The sequence below is a fragment of the Engystomops pustulosus genome, chromosome 1 (assembly GCF_040894005.1).
Source record: "Engystomops pustulosus chromosome 1, aEngPut4.maternal, whole genome shotgun sequence".
Classification (NCBI taxonomy): domain Eukaryota; kingdom Metazoa; phylum Chordata; class Amphibia; order Anura; family Leptodactylidae; genus Engystomops; species Engystomops pustulosus.
Genome location: NC_092411.1, coordinates 57,420,116 through 57,444,822, shown reverse-complemented (window position 1 = coordinate 57,444,822; position 24,707 = coordinate 57,420,116). Strand labels below are relative to the sequence as shown.

General features: G+C 39.4%; 1 protein-coding gene across 1 annotated transcript in view; it reads right to left on the bottom strand.

The window, feature by feature from the left end:
* Positions 1 to 24,707, bottom strand: part of HSD17B4 (hydroxysteroid 17-beta dehydrogenase 4) — a 185,798-nt gene that overhangs the window by 56,648 nt on the left and 104,443 nt on the right. The window contains exons 16-17 of the mRNA XM_072141145.1: positions 20,339 to 20,442; positions 7,682 to 7,747 (exon numbers count right to left, since the gene is read on the bottom strand). Of these exons, the coding sequence (XP_071997246.1) occupies positions 7,682 to 7,747; positions 20,339 to 20,442 (170 nt within the window). The remainder of the gene's footprint in view (positions 1 to 7,681; positions 7,748 to 20,338; positions 20,443 to 24,707) is intronic.

Below are 24,707 nucleotides of genomic sequence, written 5' to 3'. Positions count from 1 at the left end.
TCATCCATATAAATAATCCACATTTCTACTGTGCCTAAGCTCGAAAAAGGTCCCAGTTACTAAGACAAATATCACTTTGGTAACAAAGGTTTTCACCTTTTTATTTGGATTTCATTTTTAAATTATATTTTGTTTATATTTTGCCCTATTTGTATTAGAAGTGCATGATGGGATTAATTCTGACATATGACACTGTCAATATTCTACAACAATCTTTCAGCCGTTATGTAATTCCTATTAGTGAGCTTTAATACAGTTAATGCTGTTACAAAAAGCACTTTAATGCATTAGAAAGGTTAAGAAAGACCCATATATGATAGCCTGGGTGGACCATACAGTTCTTATCCAGCTAGTGTGTATGGCGATTTTATACATTTTTATCAGCATTACAAAGGAGGTAAAAAAAAAATCTATAAAATCTTTTAAAAGATTGAAACTACTCGCAAAATGCTTCTTAAGAGATTAAACAATCTTGTGATTACATTACTGTAGGCAGGTATTACACATCTACCCGGGGATGATGCTAATGCAAGTTTGAAGCTTTCTCATCCCAATGATGAACACTACGCAACTAATGCACATGGATCATGGAATAGGATAATGGAATGGGGGCCATCTCCTTTAGTTTATCGATTCCAATGAATTGTTCAATACAGGTAACAAGCTCTCTAAATGAACAATGTACAGTATACACTTAGAGAACATGTTCCACTCCATGCAGTCACCACTTGGAACATGAACATGTACTTGAAAACTTGGATTACAGACGTTTTTTCAGGCGATGTATGCTTACTATACAAGTACAAGGTACCGAAGAGGGGATTTTGAACTCCGGCATCATAGGTTTTATATAAAATGAATCTTTATACTACAATTCAGCATCACTTATCCACCCTGAAAGCTTACAAACAACAAACAAGGAAGTTTAATGTTTCTGACCATAATGTGATTTGTAATAATGATAATCATTTTTGTAATGTTTTATCACAATTTGTCAATGTTGTCCTCTGTCTTTAAAGGAAATCTACCATTTTTTATTGGTCATTCTGACCTAAACATACCATTACACAGCGCTAGGTAATTCGATGCTGGAGGTGGTCGTGATATAGCAGGGAAATCCGCAGTTTCGATCACATAGGCATAGGCATATGACCACATTTGGTGCTTCTGGGCTTTTGACACATGGTGCTTGGCCCCGATCAAAACATGCACGCGCCTTGCGCGCTTCAAACTTCACCCCCCTACTCTCCCTCGATCCCAAGAGCCGGTGACGTCACCGAGCACCGGAGCTGGCGCATTATGTGTGGCCATGCAAAATTAAGATACAGTGCGCATGCGGTGGAGTGAATGGGGTCATATGCCTATTGATAAATTGATATTTGATCTAAACTGCAGATTTCCCTGCCATATCATGACCACCTCCAGCATCGGATTACTTAGCCCTGTGTAACGATATGCTTAGTTCAGAATGACCAAATTAAAATGGTAGATTTCCTATAAATGTGGCACCCATCTTAAGTAGCTGGAATACTCACTGGACTTCTGTTTGTCTTGTTAGCAAGTGAAAAGAAGATTAGGAAGGAAGGAGGGATGATAAAAAGAGCCAAATTGTGTAGAGAAAGAGTCACTATTCTTGAATAACATGAGAATGTGGTAAAAAAATAGGATATATCAAAATGAGGAGAGGTAGACACTCCTCACCTCTGACATTCCTCCATTCCAGACCAGGATGCTCGAGCAACAAAACCAGTCTTTCCTAAAACCAGAGATCTTAACCATAAAATTAATGGCGTGTGTATAAGATTTTCTCTACATTCGTTAAGGAGGTCAGCAAGAGATAATGGCCCCTATCTCTTAGGTCACAGCTAGAAAAAACCCACATTAAAGAAATATGTTGCATAATTCAAATTTTCAAATAATTCAATCCACCTTCTCTACTGTTACAGTGTCAAAGCCAAACAAATGGTCCTTCAGCGACAGGGAGCAATTAGATAACTCCCAAAATATTAGTACTGATATTCCCATGATTGGTATGTATGCATGCAGGTCATCATGAGAGAAAAGATGTAAGTAAGACCAAGTTGATAGAATGCCCGCAAGTGAAGATATCAGCATATAAAGATCCTGAGGCACATAGGCAGACCAGTCATCAAAGGAAATTACCATATTCCAAGCCTTCTTTGTGTCATTACAGGCAGGGGACTGGAATCATAGAAAATAGTCATTCTTAGGGGATCCCCAGAGGATACATTGATCGCTTACTTCTGCTTCCCCAGGCACCAGACTTATAATGTCATTTAATATAAACTTCTGTTTTTATCCCCTTTTATTTCATCAAACTGTTATTTTTGCATTGTATGTATTTACTGTTTAATTTGTCACCCTTTTGTATGATAACCCCTTTTTGTTTGTAAACACTGTCCCTTTTTATATTAAAATATCAATTTATTGGAGCCTTCTTATGTTGAGGCTTCTCTAATTGGGGGGAAGGTACCAGGAAATAATTACTTCCATATTTCAGTCTCTTGCATCAAATGGTTTATCCCTTCTTCTGGACTAAATTTGGTATTTATGTAAAAAATTACTTGTTGCAACGGTGGATGAAGAATGCGGACCCTAGTACCAGCGAGAAGCAGGAGACCTGCTGACACACACAGTCTAGCTCCTGATGATTCTATTCTGATAGGAATAGAGAAACTCAGTTCAGGGCACATTAACTCTCTGCTCTGCTGCATTTAAGGCCTCATGCACACATCCATATAACAATGTCCGTAAATACAGTCGTATACATATGGCCAGAATACGGCCCCATTCCAATAGGCAATACAGCTATCCATGTACATGGTTAGATTGTCAGCCATACCATAAGCGAGCCATATAAAAATATAGAGGGTTTCCTATTTTCCATATTTACGTTCCGTAGGGGCCATAGAAGTCAATGGGAATGTATAAAATACAGGCTAAATATGTGCTGCATACAGCTGTGCAACTTATGCTGCCGTATATATGTGCAGTATCCAGAACTAGTGGGAGGTGCATTCTGTCAAGAAGCCAATAATCAGACTGCAATCATTTGCCAGCCCACCGTATTTTATACGGATACGGTGCAATACGTCCCATATTTATGGCCAAAATACAGCTGTATATTCAGAACAGAAAAGACCATACGGTTCTTGCTATGCAGTGACCAGACCAGGAATTTTTACCCCCTGTGTTACCATCGCTCTGGTTGGCCTGGGAAGGGGGCATGGAAAGACTACATCATCTGTGAGCCTGATATATCAAGAGACTAGAAAGGGGGCTTTGTATATCAGGCACATTGTACATCGGCGGGGGGAGTATCACAACCGGTGCATCATGCGCCCTGTCGTAATACATCACCCCATTGTATCTGTTTCACTGTAATGGTTGGGAGGTTGCGGTTACTTAGTTTAGAGGTTACCTAGAGCTTGTTGCTATTTAAGCACAGTCTGAGAGGTTTTCAGTTCTTCTTTGCAGGCACATACGTCTCTACTAATTGCTATGTGATGAGTATATTTCACAGACATCTGGGTGTTGAAGCGCTGAACTAGCAGACATACATGCTGCATGGCTTTTTATATTTAGTGCTTACGTCTCCCTAGTACCAGCTGCCAATTAAAACGCCTCCATCTGAAACTTACAGATCATTTAAGACTGACTCAGTGATCCCAATTAGGGGCTGAGTGGATACATGGATTTACACACACAATGCTCTTTTCAGATTTCAAATATTTTATTTCTTTGCCCGGATTAATAGTTAAAGAGACTGCTACGGGATGTCATGCAGCAAATGGAAATGGTAAGAACCAGTCATTTTGATGGGATCCTTTACAAACTTAACCTTGGTCATAAATTTTCACAAAAGAAAAATAAAAGGAGGAAAGAAAGTTTCAAATAGAAAACCTTATAATAATAATAAAACTTTCGGAGCGTTCTAAAGTCAAGTGATATAATACAATGATGGTGTTACAATGGTGTCAAATATAGGTGCGACTTATCAAACAAATTGATTCATGGAGGTAACTGGCTCAAAATAGTACATTGGACAGAAACCATACTGAGATTATGAATGAAGACAGCACAGAGCTTTTTCATTTCCTTTTAAAGATCTGTTCACTAAAAAAAAACTGGGACTGGAACAAATTCCTCAACTTACTGGATAACACCTCCCCTTTATTTCATGGGTTTGTGCGATCACAGGGATACTATATATTTATATGTATTAATAGGTTTTATTAGTTTTTAAAAGTAATAAAAAAATTTTAATTTTAAAAAATTAAAACCTTTGGTATGAAAAAAAAATGTCTTCATTTTGCCATCTTCAGATAATAAGCTAATAACTTTTTCATATCACAGAGAACAGATCTGTGTATGTTTTTTTTTTTTTTTGCAGGGCAAGATGATATTTTCATTGCTACCATATTGGGAAATATAAGAACTTTGGATTATTTTTTATTTTAAAATGTTATGTGTTGCAAAATTGTGAAAAAGTGCTGCTATTTTCCATTATGGGGTTCACCGCCAATAATAACTGATTTAATATTTTATTAGATGAGGCATTTTATAAAGATAAGTTCTAGGAGGGGGGTGGTTTAACTTTATAATATACTGCAGCTGTGCCGAAGGTTCTTGCATAGTCAACACCCATGATTGGAGCCAGCACCAACCACGGGTGTTAACGGTAGGCGTTTGCTACAGTATGCAGCATAGAGTCACCTAGTGTTGAGAGGGCTCTGCCCACAATATTAAATAGTGATATTGAGGTAAGTGAATACAGTCTGATTTTGATCTGAGTTGATCCAATTGCAGTACTGGTGCTATCCGACCACTCCTTTTTGTTGTCCAAGCGTCAATCTAGTACTTCAGATTTTACAGCTCTGCGATGCCTTCTTGAAACATGTGCATGAAACACCAACCACATTATGCCAAGGAGGAAGGACACCAGTAATCTTTTAAGAGAAGCCAATATTGCTGTTCATCAATCAGGGAAACAATATAAGGCCTTTTTCTTACAACCTGAAGTCCTAAATTCTACTTTCTACAGTGAGGAACATTGTCAAACATTTTAAAGGACACCTGTCATCAGGTCTGTGTCACTTGTCCTGTCATCTCTACCTGTTGGAGCAGCTCACAAGGATTCCATCCCAGACTATCTAGTTATTTCATACATTACTCATTATAAAATCATATTTTCTTTATTATTTAAATAAGGCTGGTCACATGGTCAGAGGCAGTGATGTCACCCCTGTTACCCCTCTCCTCCCCCTGCTCATGTCTGTGTGTAATGTATAGTAAAGCATTGCTAGTGTGTGCTGCATCTGCTGACATGCTCTCCCTCCTAATATACAGGTGAGAGACACAGACATCAGCTACACAAGTACATGACATGTTCTGCTATAAAATGGCAGCCTGGAGCTGTCGTATCTCTCCTATACACACACAGGCTGCAAGGGGCGTGGCCACCAACAAGCACATGGAGCAGCCAATACACCATTATACAGGCCGTCAGTCAAGCACTGGGGGTGTGGCTGTACCTCCCACTCATGAATAAGCTGGACAGCTTGAATATGATAATGGATAATCATTGGACATTTCACAGGTCATTTGCATACAGCTTTAGGACCTCATTGCTTAAGTTTACAGGCATGTAGAGGGACAATGAAGGGATATAGGCAATGCTCTTTAATGGCAGTTGATGAAAATATATTTAGATTAGGGGGTTATTTTGCATGACGGGTTCTCTTTAAAGGTTTTCCCAATGAGTGGATAGCCAAGAAAACGTAACAGAACATGCAATGCTCAGGAAATTGCACTCCATGTGGCTTCAGTTAGCATGTTAAAGAGAGTCTACCATCCTTTTTTACCACATGAAGACACTTATAACAGTATCCATAGCGTTATGTGTGTTCTAAGTAGCCGCAGCCCTGTAAAAAAAATTGATTTTCTATTCCATGATTGTAGCTGGACTTGGAGCAAATACTCAAACTTCCCTGCTTTTATCAAACACCATTCAAAGTGCTCCACAGAGCATCCCTTCAGCTGTGAATGAGGCTCAGCTCACAACACCATTAATGGTGTCTAATAAATAATTTGTTTTAGAACGGTAGCACTTAAAAACTTAATGAAAGCTATATTTTTCGGTTGTAAACAAAAGAATTTATACACTCCCCAGTCCTGGATATGCAGATTTTAACCCTTAAGGAAGCAAAGATGCTTGTCATAACAAATATGTACTTGATGTGAAACTAGAGAGGCAATTCTGGTACATGAGGGATTAGTTATTCTGGATGCTCTGCAGGAAAGGCTGAATAACTTGCAGATATCAGTTTAATAGCGGACATGATGCTGGGTCCCGGTTAGCTTTCAGTTTTGTATTTCAGATGCAGAGTTTGCTTGTCAAAATCCCTAAGAATATTGCATAAAATAAAGGCTATTCCTATTATATTATACTACTGCCATTAATCACAACACCTCTGAGCTGTCGTGCAGAACTCATCTGTGTAGATGTTAAAGTATTTAACTACTGAAATTGGATTTCTGACTTTTCCTCCTGAAACATGAGAAATATTATATAAATTCCCCTAAGCAGAACATCTGATGTCCAAAATCCTTTAGCAACTCATCGAAAAGGTTTCAATCACGGTTTAAATAATCATTTCCAATCTGCTTGTTTGCCAACCTGCAAAATTTTGACTTTAGAGTCACAAAATTATAGTTCCTTAATTACTATTATTACACTGCTTGAAGGCCAAGAAGATATTTTGGGGCATATAGTCAAGATGTTCAGGCATTAATTGGCCATGTTGCTTGGCATAAAAACAAAAAAAAAAAAAACCTGTTGCACTTTTTAATATTCTTAACCGGAAGAGAGCTCTTGCACAGAGCCGAAAAACGTGGTTTTAATACATAGTAAGGCCCAACGTGGACGAAAATCATCCAAGTTATGAAGTATTGTTATATGTATATAGCATATGTTCTTATACTTGAAGTGTCTTGTATCATAAGCAGGTCTTTCTAATGAGATGTATGTGGCCTAAATGCAGAAAAATCACATTTTTTAATATGCGAATAAGCTATTTTGTTTATGTTCCCTTTAAAAGAACTTAAACATCAATTATAGTGTATCCAATTATCGCAGAAAATTTCTGTTTAGTTTTTTTTATTAACAAATCTAAAAGTTACATTAAGTTGATGTTTTTCTGGAGGGGGATAGGTTGGAGTGGACATTTACTTATTACGTGAAACAAAGCCCACATCCAGCCTTGGACTGCAAAGTCTATACAGTGACGTACACAATGGTGTTACACTTTGGGAGAGGTGTCAATTTAGGCTAGTGTCTATATTCTTCATAACCATCTGCTATGAAGAAAGGACTGTATGCACCATCATTGACTCTTTTGGGTGCCTCTGGTGCTCAGAACATCCTGCTACTTTTTACAAAGTAAATGATAGATTTCTCTGCCGATGAAGCAATTTTCCATTGCAAAGATTACAGACATCCATTAGTTGTCTTTCACAAAGGCCTGTAGTCAGTGTCTGATCAACTTTACATATCTGTGATAAATGGATCACTTTTTATTGTATATATTACAAGGATGTAGGTGATCTCCTATTAAGATGTTTTCTACTGATTAGTGTAATAAACAGTATAAAAACATACCTGATCTACTGAAGTGACATCGCTCACAACAGCATCTGGAGGGCGATTGGGTGGGTTTGCTGTGGCCTACAAAAAATGAAGAATGAAAACATGTTTAGGGACGTATAATCATTGAAATACAGATAAAGTAAGAAATAATGTTAAAGAAAATCTACCACCTGGAAACTACTTTTTTCAGTAGTTGCAGAAGTAAATGGCCAATGTGTGGGCAGATTTTATCATTTCTTAACAAGCTGCCAATGGTGTAATAAACTTTGTGTCTTTATGTAAATTACCTTCAGAGGCTACTTGGGGTGCGGAGTACCCTCTAAACTCCAGGGACTAAGGCAACTCCACGCCCGGATTAGCCTCTGCAATGCCGCCCCCCTACGTGTCCATTCGGACTATGAAGGTGGCAGCACGGACCACACAAGTGCAGTGGCTTGAGCTAGTATTGCATGCCAGAGGGAGCTTCTATACATGCTCCTGGTCCCAGGCTGAAGCCACTGCGCTTGCACAGTTCGTGCTGCCGAGTTTACAGTCAGCATGGACATGCAGGGGGCAGCATTCTCAAGGCTACTCAGGACGTGGAGTGGACTCAGCCCCTGGAGTTCGCAGAGGCTACTCTACACCCCAAGTAACCTCTAAAGTTAAAACACAATATTTGTTTAAAGATGCAATAAAGTTTATTACATTATTGGCAACTTGCTAAGAAATTATAAAATATGGCCACGGATGATCCACACACGGACCTCAGCAACTACTGGAAAAAGTAGTCTCCAGGCAGAAGATTTTCTTAAAACTTTCATTTGCAGGCAGAAGTTGTCCAAGTTTGTGCAGAATCCTTTCATCTTGGACCAATTCCCTTAAGTAATATGTTAAACCTTATCTAAGGCAAGTCGCACATCTGCTTTACTTCCCTTTAATTTGGCAACTATCTTAGAAAATATAGCAAGAGCCTTCCTTGTCATAGCAGGTTCCCAGAGAGATTTTTCATCTTTTTAATAGCCAGACAAGAGATTGCAATACACATAAGAACATGAAAAATAGAAAAACAAATAAATGGATTTTTCAAGAGACTCAGAGGGCAGCTGCAAAAATATGATATAGCAATGCGAGTTTTATGACAAGAAATAAATGATTATGACCCGGATACTTAGCCAGAAAATAGATGCGCCTTAAATTCTGCTAAGAAAATGATTTACGTATGCCGATGGTTTACGAAAAAGAGCCCTTGCCGGATTTGTATGACTGATGACATGCGTTATACTAAAAACAGCAGCATAATAAAACACATAAACAACCTCACTATGCACAAATGGTAAAAATTCTCAAGTCTCAATATTTACCTATTCCTCAACTTTTGAGATTCTCAATTTGAGAAGTTCTGCAGACGCCACACAAGTTAAAAATAACTGTATATACTGAAACTCAATAAAAAAACGAAGAAGAACAAGAGCTCGCTGTCAGCTGCTTGTCTTCTGCCATAAAATAACTCTAATCCGGAATAGCTGGTATTTGCTGTGATACCAAGAGATTTTCTGAGCCATTGTGCAATTTGAATGTGCAGGAAAATGTGTTCCCTGGAGTCGCACTCTTCCCAGAAGTCCTTAATAGGTAATATTGGAAAGAGATAAGACATAACAACTCTTTTTACGTTGCCAATATTTAGCATCTGGCGAGTTGACTTGAGAGAGAATCATGCTAGAGTTAAACAAATGCAGCGTGGATAACTCATGGGGTGGATCAAACGTTTTAAACCGGTTCACACCTACCACCCAGTTTTTCTTTTGAAATTCTAGTTTGAAATTCTAACTGCAGTGTGTTCCTACGGTTTGGACTCTGTTAGTAGAGGCAGATATAGGGCAGTCAGTAATAGTCAGCTTTCTATTGATTGTACAAATCTTTGGAGTTTTAACTACTAGATCCGTTACTGTCCTCTAATCACAGGAGGGCCCTGTAGTGCAGGGCAGGGTAGTTATAAGGGGGGAGGGGGGTAGAGGGATCAATCACCCTAATGTCTAAGATTTTCATTTTTTTTTTTATTTGTGGACAGGGCAAGCTATTAGATTGTTTTATAACTCTTAGGCTACATTCACACGATGTATGCCCGCCGTACCGTAGTACGGCGGGTATACATCAGTGCCGAGGAGAGGAAGCGGGGATGAGCACCGCTCATCCCTGCCGCTCGCCTTAGCGGTGTATGGCCGTGTAGCCGTATTACTGGGAAAGATAGGGCATGTCCTATCTTTCTCCCGACTATGGAACGTTGCTGCACGTTCGCAGCACCGCACCACTCCCGTAGGGCGCCGTGATCCCATTGCCGTGTATGGGGGACGTATATATGTAGGCCATATATTCATCCCCCATACGTTCATGTGAATATAGCCTTACTACGAATCATCTTCGCAGACTTCAGCGAGCTGCCGTAAATATTCTGCTATGCTATTTAAAAGACTTTTCCTCATGTTTTTTGTAAAGTCTGTGTTAGGGCGCTGGGGCGTTGCTAGCCTCAAAGAGGGCAGCTAGCTCACAGTCGCCATAGATGTGCAATTTGCTCACTTCATAGTGTCCGTGTATAATGTACTAGTTTTGAGGTGTTGCACAAGAACAGCCCTTTTTGGTGCACATTCTTATCCGACACAGTGCATCTGCAGCACAAAGCTGGTGAAAACACTTAAGTACATTTAAAGGCAGTTGGCACATTCTTTCTAATACAAAACTGGTCCAAACACTAATAAATGTGGCCCATTTTGTCTCACCGCACTGTGTCTAAATTATGGGGCCATTCCGCAGTAAATAGAGCAGGTCCTATTCCTGCCCTGATTAGCAGTCCAGCTCGCCATAGAGAGGAGAGGGGTTACCTTACGTTGCAAGTAATTCCTGTCCATGAGAGGGCAGCAAATGGAGGGTCATGTGATCTCTTTCTGTCCATGATCTGATGATACCATTCATTAACATAAGGTTAAGGTATGGACAGAGTCAGTGCTCATTCCATTATTGGGAAGAGCTAGAAAATTGATGATGATTTTTGTTGGTTACAAATATCATTGCCACAAACAAAAATAAGGTTCTTAACTTTTTAAAATTGTGTTTGAAATGAAGGTTCTGTAGATGATGCTCAACAAGTACTAAATGTACTTTCCATGTACAACGGCATTTGAAACCCTTTAGGTTCATAAAACAGAAGCAAAGTTTAGAGCAATGGAATGGGGTTTTAGGATAAAGAAACAGATGATACATGTACAGTATGTACAAGTCTTACAGAGTGAAATGCTCTACTTGGTACGTTCCACTCCGAATAATTCCACCGGCATAAGGGTAATGGGTTATAGAACTGCTTCAAGCATAAACCTTGTTGTAAAGCTCGGTGTTACCAATGACACACTTTTATTAGCCAATTACGGAGATAAATGGCTAGAGAATTCGGCCAGTAGGTAAAGTAGCCACAATTCTAAGCACTTAAAGCGGATATGGATCTCTAGGAATGCTTTATGTTTCCGTGACCTGAAAACAGCAGCTTTTTCTGGTGTATTAATAACAGATGGATAGACAATTATCTGGAATAACATTGGCACACAGTTTTACGACACAAAAATAGCATTCTTGAGCAGATAAACTATTTAAATAAAGACTACATATTGAAGTTTAATTAGGGAATCTTTGCTCATTTGCCCATAAAATCCTGATGTGGTGGTAAAATGAATTTTGCCATTCTCTTAGTCAAGAAAATAAAACCTGATAGAGCGTATTTCTTGTAAATGGGTCAATTTTGGGCCGTGAACTGCTAAATTAAGTTCTGCATATACCCAGAGGGAAAGCATAATTTGAAATGTAAAGCACGCGAGATGATTTCCAGAATAACACAACCTGCAGAACTAGAATATACTGAATGTATTTACACTCATTTTGCTCATTATTATTCTGTTTACACCTGGAAATAATGATACCAGAGAATGAAATTGAAAATTCAATAACACTACTGCATCTACAACAACTGGCTCTGTTCATATTATGCAATTTAGCATTACATGCCGGGTTAACAACCACCCATACATTAATGGAAAATCTGGTGCAGAATCATCCATACAAAAATATTCAACTAAGATCTACCAAAATGTGAGCATCATATTTAACCCCTTAAGGACGCAGCCATTTTGTAGCTTAAGGCTCAGCCCGATTTTTTGGATTCGGACTTGCTTCGCTTTATATGGTTATAACTTTTGAACACTGTTACTTATCAATACGATTCTGAGATTGTTTTTTCCCCACATGTTGTACTTCATTTTAGTGGTAAATTTTGGCAGATAAGTTTTGCGTTTATTTACAAAAAAAAAAAGAAAATATGATACATTTTTTGAAAAATTTGCCATTTTCGAAATTCTAAATCATTGCGTTTTCAGGCAGATCGATTTACCACCTAAATAAGTTGCTGAATAACATTTCCCATTTGTCTACTTTACATTTTCATAATTTCTGAAATGTCTGGATAATTTATTTTGATGTCACGCGGCTTACAAATAGAATATCGCTTTTCCGGATTTTCAGAATTGACTATTTTGGGGATAAATACAGTTTTGAATGAAATTTTACATATTTAGCATCAAAACCCCCTATATAACCAACCCATTTTCAAATCTGCACCCCTCAAGCTATCAGAAACAGCTTTTACGAAGATTGTTAACCCCTTGAGATCTTCATAGTAATTGAATCAAAATGGAGGTGAAATTTAGAATGGTCATATTGTTCCCTTATACGTTCATTTAGCACTAAAATTTACACATTTCCAAAATATAAAAAGAGAAAACCCACCATACAACTTGTTCTGCAATTTCTCCTGAGTACAAAGACCCCCCACATGTGGCTGTGACTTGTTTTATGGGTGCACACCAAGGCGCAGAAGGGAAGGAGGGCGCTGCAGCTGCCAGGATTTTAGTTTCCTGATTGGCCCCTTTTGAAGGCTATAAAATTTTCGCTTTTTCGTTATTGGGGCCATGTGACGCCATTTTTTTTGCGGGATGAGATGCTTTTTCCATTGTTACCATTTTGGGGTTGGTATCACCTATTGTTGAAAATTTAGGAACTTTTTTTGAGGGCAGGAGTAGAAAAGCATCAATTCTGTACTGGATTTTTTACTTTTTTTTTTTTGGTGTTCACCGTATAGACTAATAATCATGTTATCTTTATTCTATGGGTTTATACGATTACGGGGATACCAGACATGAATATATTTTCTTACGTTTTACTAAATTTGTCAAACAAAACCCTAATGTGGGGAAAAATCTATCATTTTTGCATCGCCGTCTTCCAAGTGGCATTGTTACTTTTTTGGCTACGGAGCTGGTTGATGGCTTGTTTTTTGCGGGACATGTTGTACTTTGCACCAGTATCATGTCTGAGTACATATGGTTTTTTGATCGCATTTTATAGCATTTTTTGTGGGATTGAAAAGGTAAAAATCATAATTTTTGGAGGGTTTATAACAGTTTTTTTTTTTACGGCGTTTATCGTGGGGGTTCAATAATTATTTACTTTTATTCTACGGGTTGTTACAGAAGCGGTGATACTATATATGTGGGGTTTGTGTTATGATTTAGACTTTTTTTTGAGTTATATGTCTCTTTATATGTTTTGGGAGTTTGGGGCATTTTTAGTGATTTATGACTATTTTTTTATTGAATAACTTTTTTTTTTTACTTTTTCACTTTTATACCATGGGACATGAACAAGCAATCTTCTGATTGCTTCTTCATGATAATATTCTGCAATACTGATGTATTGCAGAGTATTATCAGTGTCAGCCTATACACCTGCATAGGCTGGCACTGTGCCAGTAAGATGACGTCACAGACGCCATCTTACCGGCAATTCTTGCAAGTAACTCTGGGGTCCAGATCGGACCCCAGAGTTGCTATAGCAACGATCGTCGCCCCCCGAAAACGGTTCGGGGGGGCTGATCGTGGGGGAAAGACCCCCCAGATGCATGTTAGATGCCGCAGTCGTGCTGACCGCGGCATTTAACGGGTTAAGCACCCGCGATCGGAGACAACTCCGATCGCGGGTGTTACACTGGGGTGCCGGCTATTAGTTACAGCCGGCACCCCGTGTTTCCCGATGCCGGTTCGGCTCTGATCCAGAGCCGAGCCGGCATAAGTGCCGTGGTGGATATATCCGCCACTGAGCGCTAAGTCACTGCGCTCCGTGGCGGATATATCCGCCACGGAGCGTGAAGGGGTTAATGTCTACACTGGGGAAAGCTATTTGAAGATAATTTCCCTTAAATTTAGCCATACTGTCCCTTAGAAACAAGATGGCTTCCTTGGATACTACCACCCCCACAAACTGGCAGCGCTGGCCAGACATGCGCTATTTAGCCTTGCCGGACCACTTGGATCAAGTGATTCATCATCACTGGATGGTTGTGGGACATGCAGTAACTCATGCAGAGGTCGCACCAACATATTTCTAGAAGGGTAATAATACTCCTCTTACTATTTTTGAGGAGTATTTTTAGCCGGGAAGGAGTATGAAATTTTCAGTAATACAAGTATATAACTCATAGCTGTATATAATGATGATAGACGCTAATTATATAAGAAAATCATGTGTCAGTATCTTCTGTGTTTAAATAGCAAATGGAGGCAGTTGTAGTTGTACACAGCCGCCGAAACCTCCCACCACCACACTGTGGCCAACGCCACTGACACCAAACGTCCAGACTGCGGCTAACACACAATGTATCCCTCTCCCCATGTGACCAGACTGTGGCAGCCGCCACCGAGCTCCAGTGTCCAGACTGAAGCCGACACTGCAAATCCATGATAGTTGCTTTGTAAAATGTTTTTTTTTTTTTAAAAAGAAATTTTGGTTATTTTTTTTTTGGTGTCTGTGTTGGGGGGAGGCGTTTTTTTTTTAGGTTTTTATTAACTGAATTTGTGTCTGTCATTTTTTTACGTGTTTTTACTGTTTATGCTGTCCTGTTTCACATACACCTCATGCCACCTCAGCACCCGCCAGAGACGCAGTCCCACGTAACATATACCTCATGCCACCTCAGCACCAGACATGCAGTCCCACGTAACATACACCTGCCACCTCAGCACCCGCCAGACACGCAGTCCCACGTAACATAAACCTCATGCCACCTCAGCACCAGACATGCAGTCCCACGTAACACACACCTGCCACCTCAGCACCCGCCAGACACGCAGTCCTACGTAACATACACCAAATGCCACCTCAGCACCTGTCAGACATGCAGACCTATGTAAAATACACCTCATGCCAACTCAGCACCTGCAAGACATGCAGTCCCATGTAACATACAGGTCTTCCCTGACCTTATCACATCCACTCCTGTCAAGCCCCCTCACCTCCATACACATGTATGCACACAGTACCTGTACACGTTCTACTTGCAGGCAGCCATTACAGCTCTACTTCCTGTGAGGAGACTGCGTAGTAAGCCACGCCCCTTTGCCGGAGGCTCCGCCCCATCTCGTGACATCACGGCTACCCGGAGCAGCTCCATTCTAGAGGCTACCAGCGCTGTAGTGTGAGCTGAGCAGTGCTGGCCCGTGCGCTGCCAGTGTAATGTCCTGCACACCATTGCTGTGCGCTCCGGACCGCTCAGCTCACACACCACAGGGGATATTTGCCAAGCGTACTTTTACGCTTGGCAATTATTCTGGGGAGTAATGTACACCACTCTATCAGTCCCTATACTGGCTGCAAATCATCAACCAAATAGAACACAACCTAATCACCCTCATCCACAAAGCTCTGCACAGTGCTACCTTCCTCTCTTCTCTCATCTCAGCCTATCGCCCAACCTGTCCACTTCGAATTTCTAGTCATCCAAGATTATTTTCTTTTTAACGCCCATTCATGACACTAGATGGAGAGCATTGGCTGTTCATGTAAAAAAAAAAAAAAAAAAATTGGATATTCATACATCTATTAATTTTTCACGTGATGAAGGCTCAGGACCAGTCCTAAAACACATTGTGAAAAAATAATTAATGCTCCTCATCTAGCACCTTTCCTATGCAGCTTTCATAAATACTTATTAAAGGTAAGAGGGAGTTTTTGATATTTTAAGTATTTTAAAACATTTTCATTGAGCCCCAGTAAGTGACATGAAACCTAGTGAAACACACTACATTTGACATGCAGCATTAAACATGTAAAGCAACAGACTTTACCAATATTGCATTCCTCGTGAAGTAAAGCCTAAAATAAGGATAAACACAAAGCAAAAGGCCACACGAGATTACAGAATTTATTTACAGACTGTATTATTACTGCAGTGAAGTTGAATATTTTATATTTGTCTGGTGCATTCGGCTTCCTTATTGTATGTGGTGCAAGCAAAACAAATACGGTTTGCAGTAGAAAGAAAAAAAAATACATTAACAGGAGGCTGGATATGTAGTCGTTAAGTGCAACCAGCTTACATCTACCAACTTTTTCATTACACATACTTTACCGCTAACTGAATGCTGTACAAATGGCAATAACCATGGAAACAACTGAAGCAATGACGGTGAGGACCCTGCTCTCATGAGGGGGAAAAACAAAAGGTCAAAGTGCTTGTATAATGTTCCAGTCCCCCTTTATAAATACATATGGTAGTATACGTAATACTGCTGGTCACCTGCTGGTATCTGTTTATCCATAAGCATTATGGGGGAGATTTATCATTATGTTTCTAAGGTAAAATTGTTCTAGTTGCCTATGCACCAATTAGAGCTCAGCTTTCATTTTCTCACAGCTGTTAAAGCTGAGCTCTGATTGGTTTCCATGAGCAACTAGAACAGTTTTACCTCAGAAACTTAATGCTAAATCTACCCATATGTGTCATTTAGTGCATGTAGTGGAGTGGGGTGGGGGTTATAAAGGAATCAAAAATAAAGAACATGATTAGAGAAAGTGATAGCCCCGTCTAAAAAACAATGCAGTTCAATCTGTTGATATTAGGAAGTTTCCTGAGGTACAAGGGTAGTACCCACTGAAAAATAGTGGATACAAAAACAGACAAGGGATTTCGGTTGAAAGTTATAGCAGTAGGTTTAACCTCTTAACGACTTGGCCTTTTTTAGTTTTTTCACTTCCATTTTTCACTCACCACCTTCAAAAATCTATAAATGTTTTATTTTTCCACATAAAGAGCTGTGTGACGGCTTATTTTCTGCGTAACAAATTGCACTTCGTAGTGACGGTATTTAATATTCCATCCCTTGTACTGGGAAGCGGGAAAAAAATTCCAAATGCAGTGAAAATGGTGAAAAAACACATTTGCAACGTTTTCTTGTGGACTTGGATTTTACAGCTTTCACTGTGTGCACCAAATGACAGGTCTACTTTATTCTTTGGGTTGCTACGATTACGTGGATACCAAAATTATATAGGTTTTGTAATGGTTTCATACATAAAAAAATTAAAACCTCCTGAACAAAAAAATTTTTATTTTTTTTTGGGGAGGGGGGGGAAGGGGGGATTTTGCCATTTTCGCCTTTAGATGCTATTTTCCGTTACGGGGTTAAATGCAGTGAAAAACCGTTATTATATTTTGATAGATCGGGCATTTACGGATGTCATCGCGGCAAGATGCCGGCCATGTTTTTGAAGCCGCCGGCAGCACTGTCGGTTGCAATCGACTTGAAAGCACCTACGATCGGTGCTAGCACCGATTGCTGGTGTTACCGGTAAGCCTTTGCTGCGATATGCAGCAAAGACTTACAGGCTATGGAGAGGGCTCTGCCCGCAAGCCCTCTCCATGCACCGGGATCCGGTGCTTGATTAAGTGCTCCTGGTTTATCATGCTGGATTTTGATGGTAGATTTCCTTTAGGAGAAAGGTGAAAGATACCAAAATTGGCTGCAAAATTCTTTCGAGGAAGAATAATGACCAGTTAGGGAATATGAAACTCAGAGTGGGACCAACTCAGGCAGACCCGTTTTGACTTTGTGTTACAATGAGCTGATGAACACGTGGACTTTCTTTTGAGAAAGGGTTGCTTTTATACAAAAAAAACACTAGGGGGCATTTATCATGGCTTGTACCCCCTTACGCCACCTCCACACCAAGCGGCTATAACCTTCCCGCTGCAGGATGTAGTGCAGTTCCACACTACGCAGAACCTACCCTTGAGAAAGCTACTAGCGAAACACGTGTCGTGGTTGTACAGCGTGTGCCTGTTTTATCGGTATAGGCAACTATGTCTTAGGGTCAGCTCCTCATGACTTATGCGTTTTCTCTTTGCCTATGAGGTTTTACTCAGGTCGTGACCTACACTATACTTTCTGTACCATACCTGCTTTTCTTAATTGGTTGCTGCTTCTGTAATTACTTGGCACACACTGTCTGTATATGTATTGTCTCTGTTGTTTTGCCATTTATTTTGCGTACAATAAAATTTACTTGTCTGGCACTTTTCGATTTATGATTCTTTATCTTGATCCACAAATTTTGGTTGCTTTACGCAGAACCTAGTAAAGAAGTCTTCCAGAAACACGCCCAGGTCCTCGTATATCCACCACAAGGTGCATGGCAGGAGGAGTATCAAAAACTGGCTGTCCTACTCAAAGTCCCAGGTCTTGATAAATTCCCCTACTGTATTCACATATTATAATATATAGATAGATTTCACATGTCTTCACAATTTACAAACAGGCCTGATAGAGAGCCAGTGGCTTGGCTGGTGTCCTACAGTGCCCCATACTACTGTTACTAAATCTTCCGCCATTCTCTCAAAAATTTGGTCCCTTGTCAATATGTATATTATTGCAAAAAGCACATACAAAATATAATTGATAATCAGTACAAATCATGGAAAACAAAGTATTTGTATTTAGTAAGTGTAACCCCAGACAAAAAAATCTTTTGGTTCCTCTGACAATTGTATTCTGAAAGTTTAGGATTGTCAAAGAAATTAACAATAAAACTAAAGACTCAATTACAGTTAATCATTGCAACCTGGACTAAAGGTAAATAAATTACCAGCATCCAGAGAGCTACACCAGAGGTCACAATGGGTAGAAAGGGTCTGTTTGTAACTAGGTGTCGTCTGTAAGTTGGGGACTGCCGGTATATAGTTTTTCACATGAACAAGCTGAATGATTGCCATCAAAACTAAAATAATCCTAAAAAACAAGCTACTTCCATCACACACAGTGACTGACAACCAATCATACAGATGTAGCAGTCGTTAATATCTCGGTGTGGCTGGACCTTTGGGTGGTTTTATATTGGTGGGGGTTTTTTTACATCAGTGATTTTTCACTGAATCTATTTTGCTATTTTGAATCTATTGGTTTCCTCTTCCAATATTGTTTTCAATGTGCTTTTTCACACTTCAGTTTTTTTTTTTTTAAAGGCAACCTGTCAGCAGAAATATATCTAATAAATCACTATCAGTATGTTGTCATGCAGCTGAACACCTTCCAGATCATATTTCCTTTATGGCCCAGTGTGGTGGCATCATCCAGGAAATTAATTTTGAAGCGAGTGTAAATTTGTTGAATATAGTCAATGAGGCAGAGAGTTTTACACTGAATGCAAGTTTTTCCTGTCTCAGAATGCCTCCTTCACTATAATCCATGGTCCTGCACCCAGGGAAATCACTAACCAGATCTCCTGAAGTCTGGTGAATGATTTAAGTCACAGAAGGAGGTGTTCAGAGTTGGGGAGAGCTTGACTTCACTGTTAAACTCTCTGCCTCCTTGACTTTATATTACCAGTTTACATTTCACTTCAAAGTTAATTTTCTGGGTGATAGAATCTATGAATAAAAATAAGTTGTAAGGTGTAAAGCTGCTAGACCACATACTGGTAATAGTTTGTTTCAGGCTAATTTCTGATCACAGGTTCCCTTTACAGGTTAACTATTCAATGTTGCCGGTGAGCACAAACAGAACAGGTTCTAAATTGACCACTCAAAAAAAAAAAAACAATGTGCCCGTAAGGGATCAGTGAAATATCACTGAAGCCAGGAACAGAAAAATGAGAGTGTACCCTTTCTCTACAATTCAATTGACTTTTGCAGAGCTCTGATATAGGGATTATGTATAATAAATCCATGTATCCACAAAGGCTGGATTTTCCTCTCTATTTTATAATATAATACCCTTGTATAAAGCCTTAAAAAAGTCCTTCCACTATAAGGAAATTCATCAAATTCTATATTTTACCTTCCTTCCATCCTCAAGATACTGACACCCTATTCCTGGGATAAGTTATAAATATCAGATTGGTGGGTCTCCTGGAAGCCCCTCAACTCTATGCCAGTGATGGTGAACCTTTTAGACATGGAATGCCCGAACTACAATCAAAACCCTTTTGTTGCAAAGTGCCAACATGGCAAAATTTAAAACCAAGTTAGGGCAGAAAAAAATTAGTTAAGATGATTGAGGACGCCAGTACATTGAATGGGGGAGAGGAAATTTGAAATCTCATGGAAGCATTGACAGGAAAAATCGAGGTGCTCAACCAGCCCTGTCCACATCTCTCTCATTCTGAAGTTTCAGGCAACCAAAAATTAGCCCACATCCACATATTCTAAAGAATGAGTGCAAGGAGTTTACAATGTACTTACTACAAGTTCTGAAAAGGACATTCATAGTCACTGTTTAGAACTAGAAGTGGTGTATATAATAGTGCACAGTACTGTAGACATACCTTGGCCTTGGTGGATGATCTTTTTCCACCAAATCCGCCTGCGCCAACCACGAATACAGAAAACTGGTTATAGCAGATGAGTTCTTTACCACAGTATGTGTTCACTAGGAAAAGAGAAAGAAAAAAAAAAAAAATAAGATTTTTGTTTAGCTCTAAGCCAGATACTTAAGCCATAGGAGAGAATGAAGAGCTGTTTACTAGATAAGAAAATATATAAAAATTAATTAAAAAATAATAAATCTTTACATAGAGGCTTCATATTCTGCAGCACTTTACAGATCATGGGGTACATACACAAATAAAATAAGCCAGAGTTACTGGCTTTCACTTTCCATCGTTGCTTTGGCATTCCCGAGGTATGATCTGGCACCCCATGGCTGTCCACAGAGAGTGTCTGTAAGACCCTGTCAAAAGCGGACTTATCTAATACCCTGCAATACATGAGTATTGTAGGGTATTATCATGAACTAGCTATCAAAAGATTGCTCGTTCATTTCCCATAGTGCAACTAATTGCATAACAAAATGAATTACTCAATAATACTGCCCCATAAGCCCCTTTTAGATATAAAAATACCATATTATGTGAAAAAGAGAAAATCACCACATAAGCGCTACACATATGGATTTGACCCATGTGCAACAACCCATGCAATAAAACTAAATCCTTATTGAACCAGCATAATGAGCATGGTTAAAAAAACTGTTTTTAAACCAACCCACATTTTTTTACCCATTGTAAAAAGCAATGAAAAGAGATCAAAACAATGTATCCAAATGTCCCACTTGTTCAGATGTCCTAAATGTCCCACAAAAAAACAAGCCCTCAAGCCTTTTAAAAAAAAAAATAATAATTATGTCCCACATTGTACTGACCCACAGAATAAAGATAACATGTAACTTATGCTATACAGAGAACACCAAAGAATATAAATAATATATATATAAATAAATATTGAATCAATAGGGCAATAGCGCCTTAAAATAGTATCACTGAAAAATGCATTTCTCCCCCAAAAAAGTAAACTTTACAAGGCAATGTTAACAAAATAACAAATATATTATAGCTAACAAAAGTACAGCATTGAAGAAACTACGTCCTGTGCCCCACTGTGCAAATTGAATAACAAATTTTAAGATGGGTTTTAATTCTTTTATCTTTGTGAATGTTTACATTTCAGGGCTAAATTAACATATTACTGACAAAATTTGACCATTCTAAATTTGGTCTCCATTTTGTTTTAATTAATATGAAGGTTAACATATTAAAGGGTAAACTAAAGGTTTAACAATCGTCCTAAATGTTGTCAGTTGAGTTTAGAAGGAAGGAGACCACGGATAACGAATATAAGAAGATTACAACAGTCAGAGAGAATTTGTTATTTTGTTATCCTAAGTACATTTGATCTTGTTTTTGTGGAAATGCCCCTTAATAGAGTGCAAAAGTTACTGCCATATAAATAGACACTTGTCGAATTACATAAAAAGGGCCTGAGCCTTAAATCGCAACATAGCTGCGTCTTTAAGGGGTTAAAGAGCAATAACATCTATTCTAGGGTGAATTAGTCCAGGGTTATTTGGCAGAATGTCCCTGAGTCTGACTCTCGAGTGAGTCTGTGACGGTCCCTCCAGCTACCGATGGCCCTCTGGCCTAACTGTACTCAACAGAACAACAGTATTTTTCAAGCCGAATTATTTACAAGTTGCACTTTTGCCAATACACAACAAGAATGTTCAAGACCAAATACCCAATCATGGAAATTTACAACTGTGCCAACCAAAAGACCAAATACTGGGGTTGATCAGGTTTGATAAGAAATATCTTTACATCTGCAACTCGGTTACTTGCTGTGCAACCCTACTCAAAGCTAAGGCAACTGCAAGCACTCCAAGCATGAGTGTGGGGCTAGCATATGCCATTACTTCATATCTCACCTTTATCTGTGCAATAATAATAAAAAATAAAATATATTTCATGAGATTTCCTTGCCTTTGGATAGTTGCCCATTACTGCAACCGTTATAGAAAGATATAAAAGCATCGAAGTATACATATATTTTTTTATCATTCAATCTGAGAAATATCCATTGGAGACGAAAATACCAGTGAGTAACTAACGGTCCCCCAAATAAAAGGTATTCATCCTAGTGAATCATTCAGTAAGAAACAGCATAAAGAGAGGAACAGATGTATAAATGTGTCTTTATGCCAATACAGTTATTCGTAGCACACTAAACACAAGAAAACATTTAACATAAAGCAGCCATTATTCCAATCATCATGGGAGCTGCCATCCTAAGGCCCGACATCTAATTAGTAATGGAGATTTATGGACTTCTTTCATGGAATACCAAATGCTATACTTGACTATTCTAATCACACTTGTGAGGAAAAGAAATTTGCAATTTAAGAAAATCAAAGCCTGGTTGTTAAGACATATTATGGATATTTTTTTACTTTCCTTTGCAAATGCTAATACAAATAGATATAAATACACATATGAATAGTACACTGTATGCACTGTGCTGGCTAATAACTGATAGAAACAAATCCTAGTGGGGAGAATAATCATGTGACATTTCATTTCATTTGGCAGAGCTTTATTTATTTTTTTTAAATGTCTCATTTTAAAAAAAATTCTGGCTAAGCAGGAGCTCTATTTTGTCACCCTTTGGAGCCTGACTTTTCGACTGCAGAAATTATAGCACCCCAAAGTGCTATTACTCTTGTGATAAATCCCATTTTCCCCAGAGTCTTATCAATGTGGACACTTCAGATTTCTGGACTTGAAAAAAAATTGCAAACTCGGGTAGTGTGACCATTATTGCTGAAATCATTTTGCAACATTTAGCTTCTTTTTTATTTGCACAACTTACCATACACACTCAAGTACAAGCTGAGTTTTTCAACCCAATTTTTGTGCTAAACACCCCCCTCCACTTGACTTATACTTGAGTGAGCAGGGACCGCCGCTTGCCAGCCAGTCCTTGAAAGGGGGAGGTAATCAACTGTTTGAATGTAAGACACAAAAACAAATGATTTATCAAATGCTGCTGAATTTTTAAATTAGGTCCCATCTTCAAGTCTATGGCTGGCAGCACACGACTCTGCTTGGTCTGTGAAACACAGTTCGCATTCTGGCTGGATTTCACCAACTGACCAGTGTCAGAGGTGGTCCTTTAAGCATCAGTCATATACACTCACCGGCCATTTTATTAGGTACACCTGTCCAACTGCTCGTTAACACTTAATTTCTAATCAGCCAATCACATGGCGGCAACCCAGTGCATTTAGGCATGTAGACATGGTCAAGACAATCTCCTGCAGTTCAAACCGAGCATCAGTATGGGGAAGAAAGGGGATTTGAGTGCCTTTGAACGTGGCATGGTTGTTGGTGCCAGAAGGGCTGGTCTGAGTATTTCAGAAACTGCTGATCTACTGGGATTTTCACACACAACCATCTCTAGGGTTTACAGAGAATGGTCCGAAAAAAAAACATCCAGTGAGCAGCAGTTCTGTGGGCGGAAATGCCTTGTTGATGCCAGAGGTCAGAGGAGAATGGGCAGACTGGTTCGAGCTGATAGAAAGGCAACAGTGACTCAAATCGCCACCCGTTACAACCAAGGTAGGCAGAAGAGCATCTCTGAACGCACAGTACGTCGAACTTTGAGGCAGATGGGCTACAGCAGCAGAAGACCACACTGGGTGCCACTACTTTCAGCTAAGAACAGGAAACTGAGGCTACAATTTGCACAAAAGCTCATCGAAATTGGACAGTAGAAGAATGGAAAAACGTTGCCTGGTCTGATGAGTCTCTATTTCTGCTGCGACATTCGGATGGTAGGGTCAGAATTTGGCGTCAACAACATGAAAGCATGGATCCATCCTGCCTTGTATCAACGGTTCAGGCTGGTGATGGTGGTGTCATGGTGTGGGGAATATTTTCTTGGCACTCTTTGGGCCCCTTGGTACCAATTGAGCATCGTTGCAACGCCACAGCCTACCTGAGTATTGTTGCTGACCATGTCCATCCCTTTATGACCACAATGTACCCAATATCTGATGGCTACTTTCAGCAGGGTAATGCGCCATGTCATAAAGCTGGAATCATCTCAGACTGGTTTCTTGAACATGACAATGAGGTCACTGTACTCAAATGGCCTCCACAGTCACCAGATCTCAATCCAATAGAGCATCTTTGGGATGTGGTGGAACGGGAGATTCGCATCATGGATGTGCAAATCTGCGGCAACTGTGTGATGCCATCATGTCAATATGGACCAAAATCTCTGAGGAATGCTTCCAGCACCTTGTTGAATCTATGCCATGAAGAATTGAGGCAGTTCTGAAGGCAAAAGGGGGTCCAACCC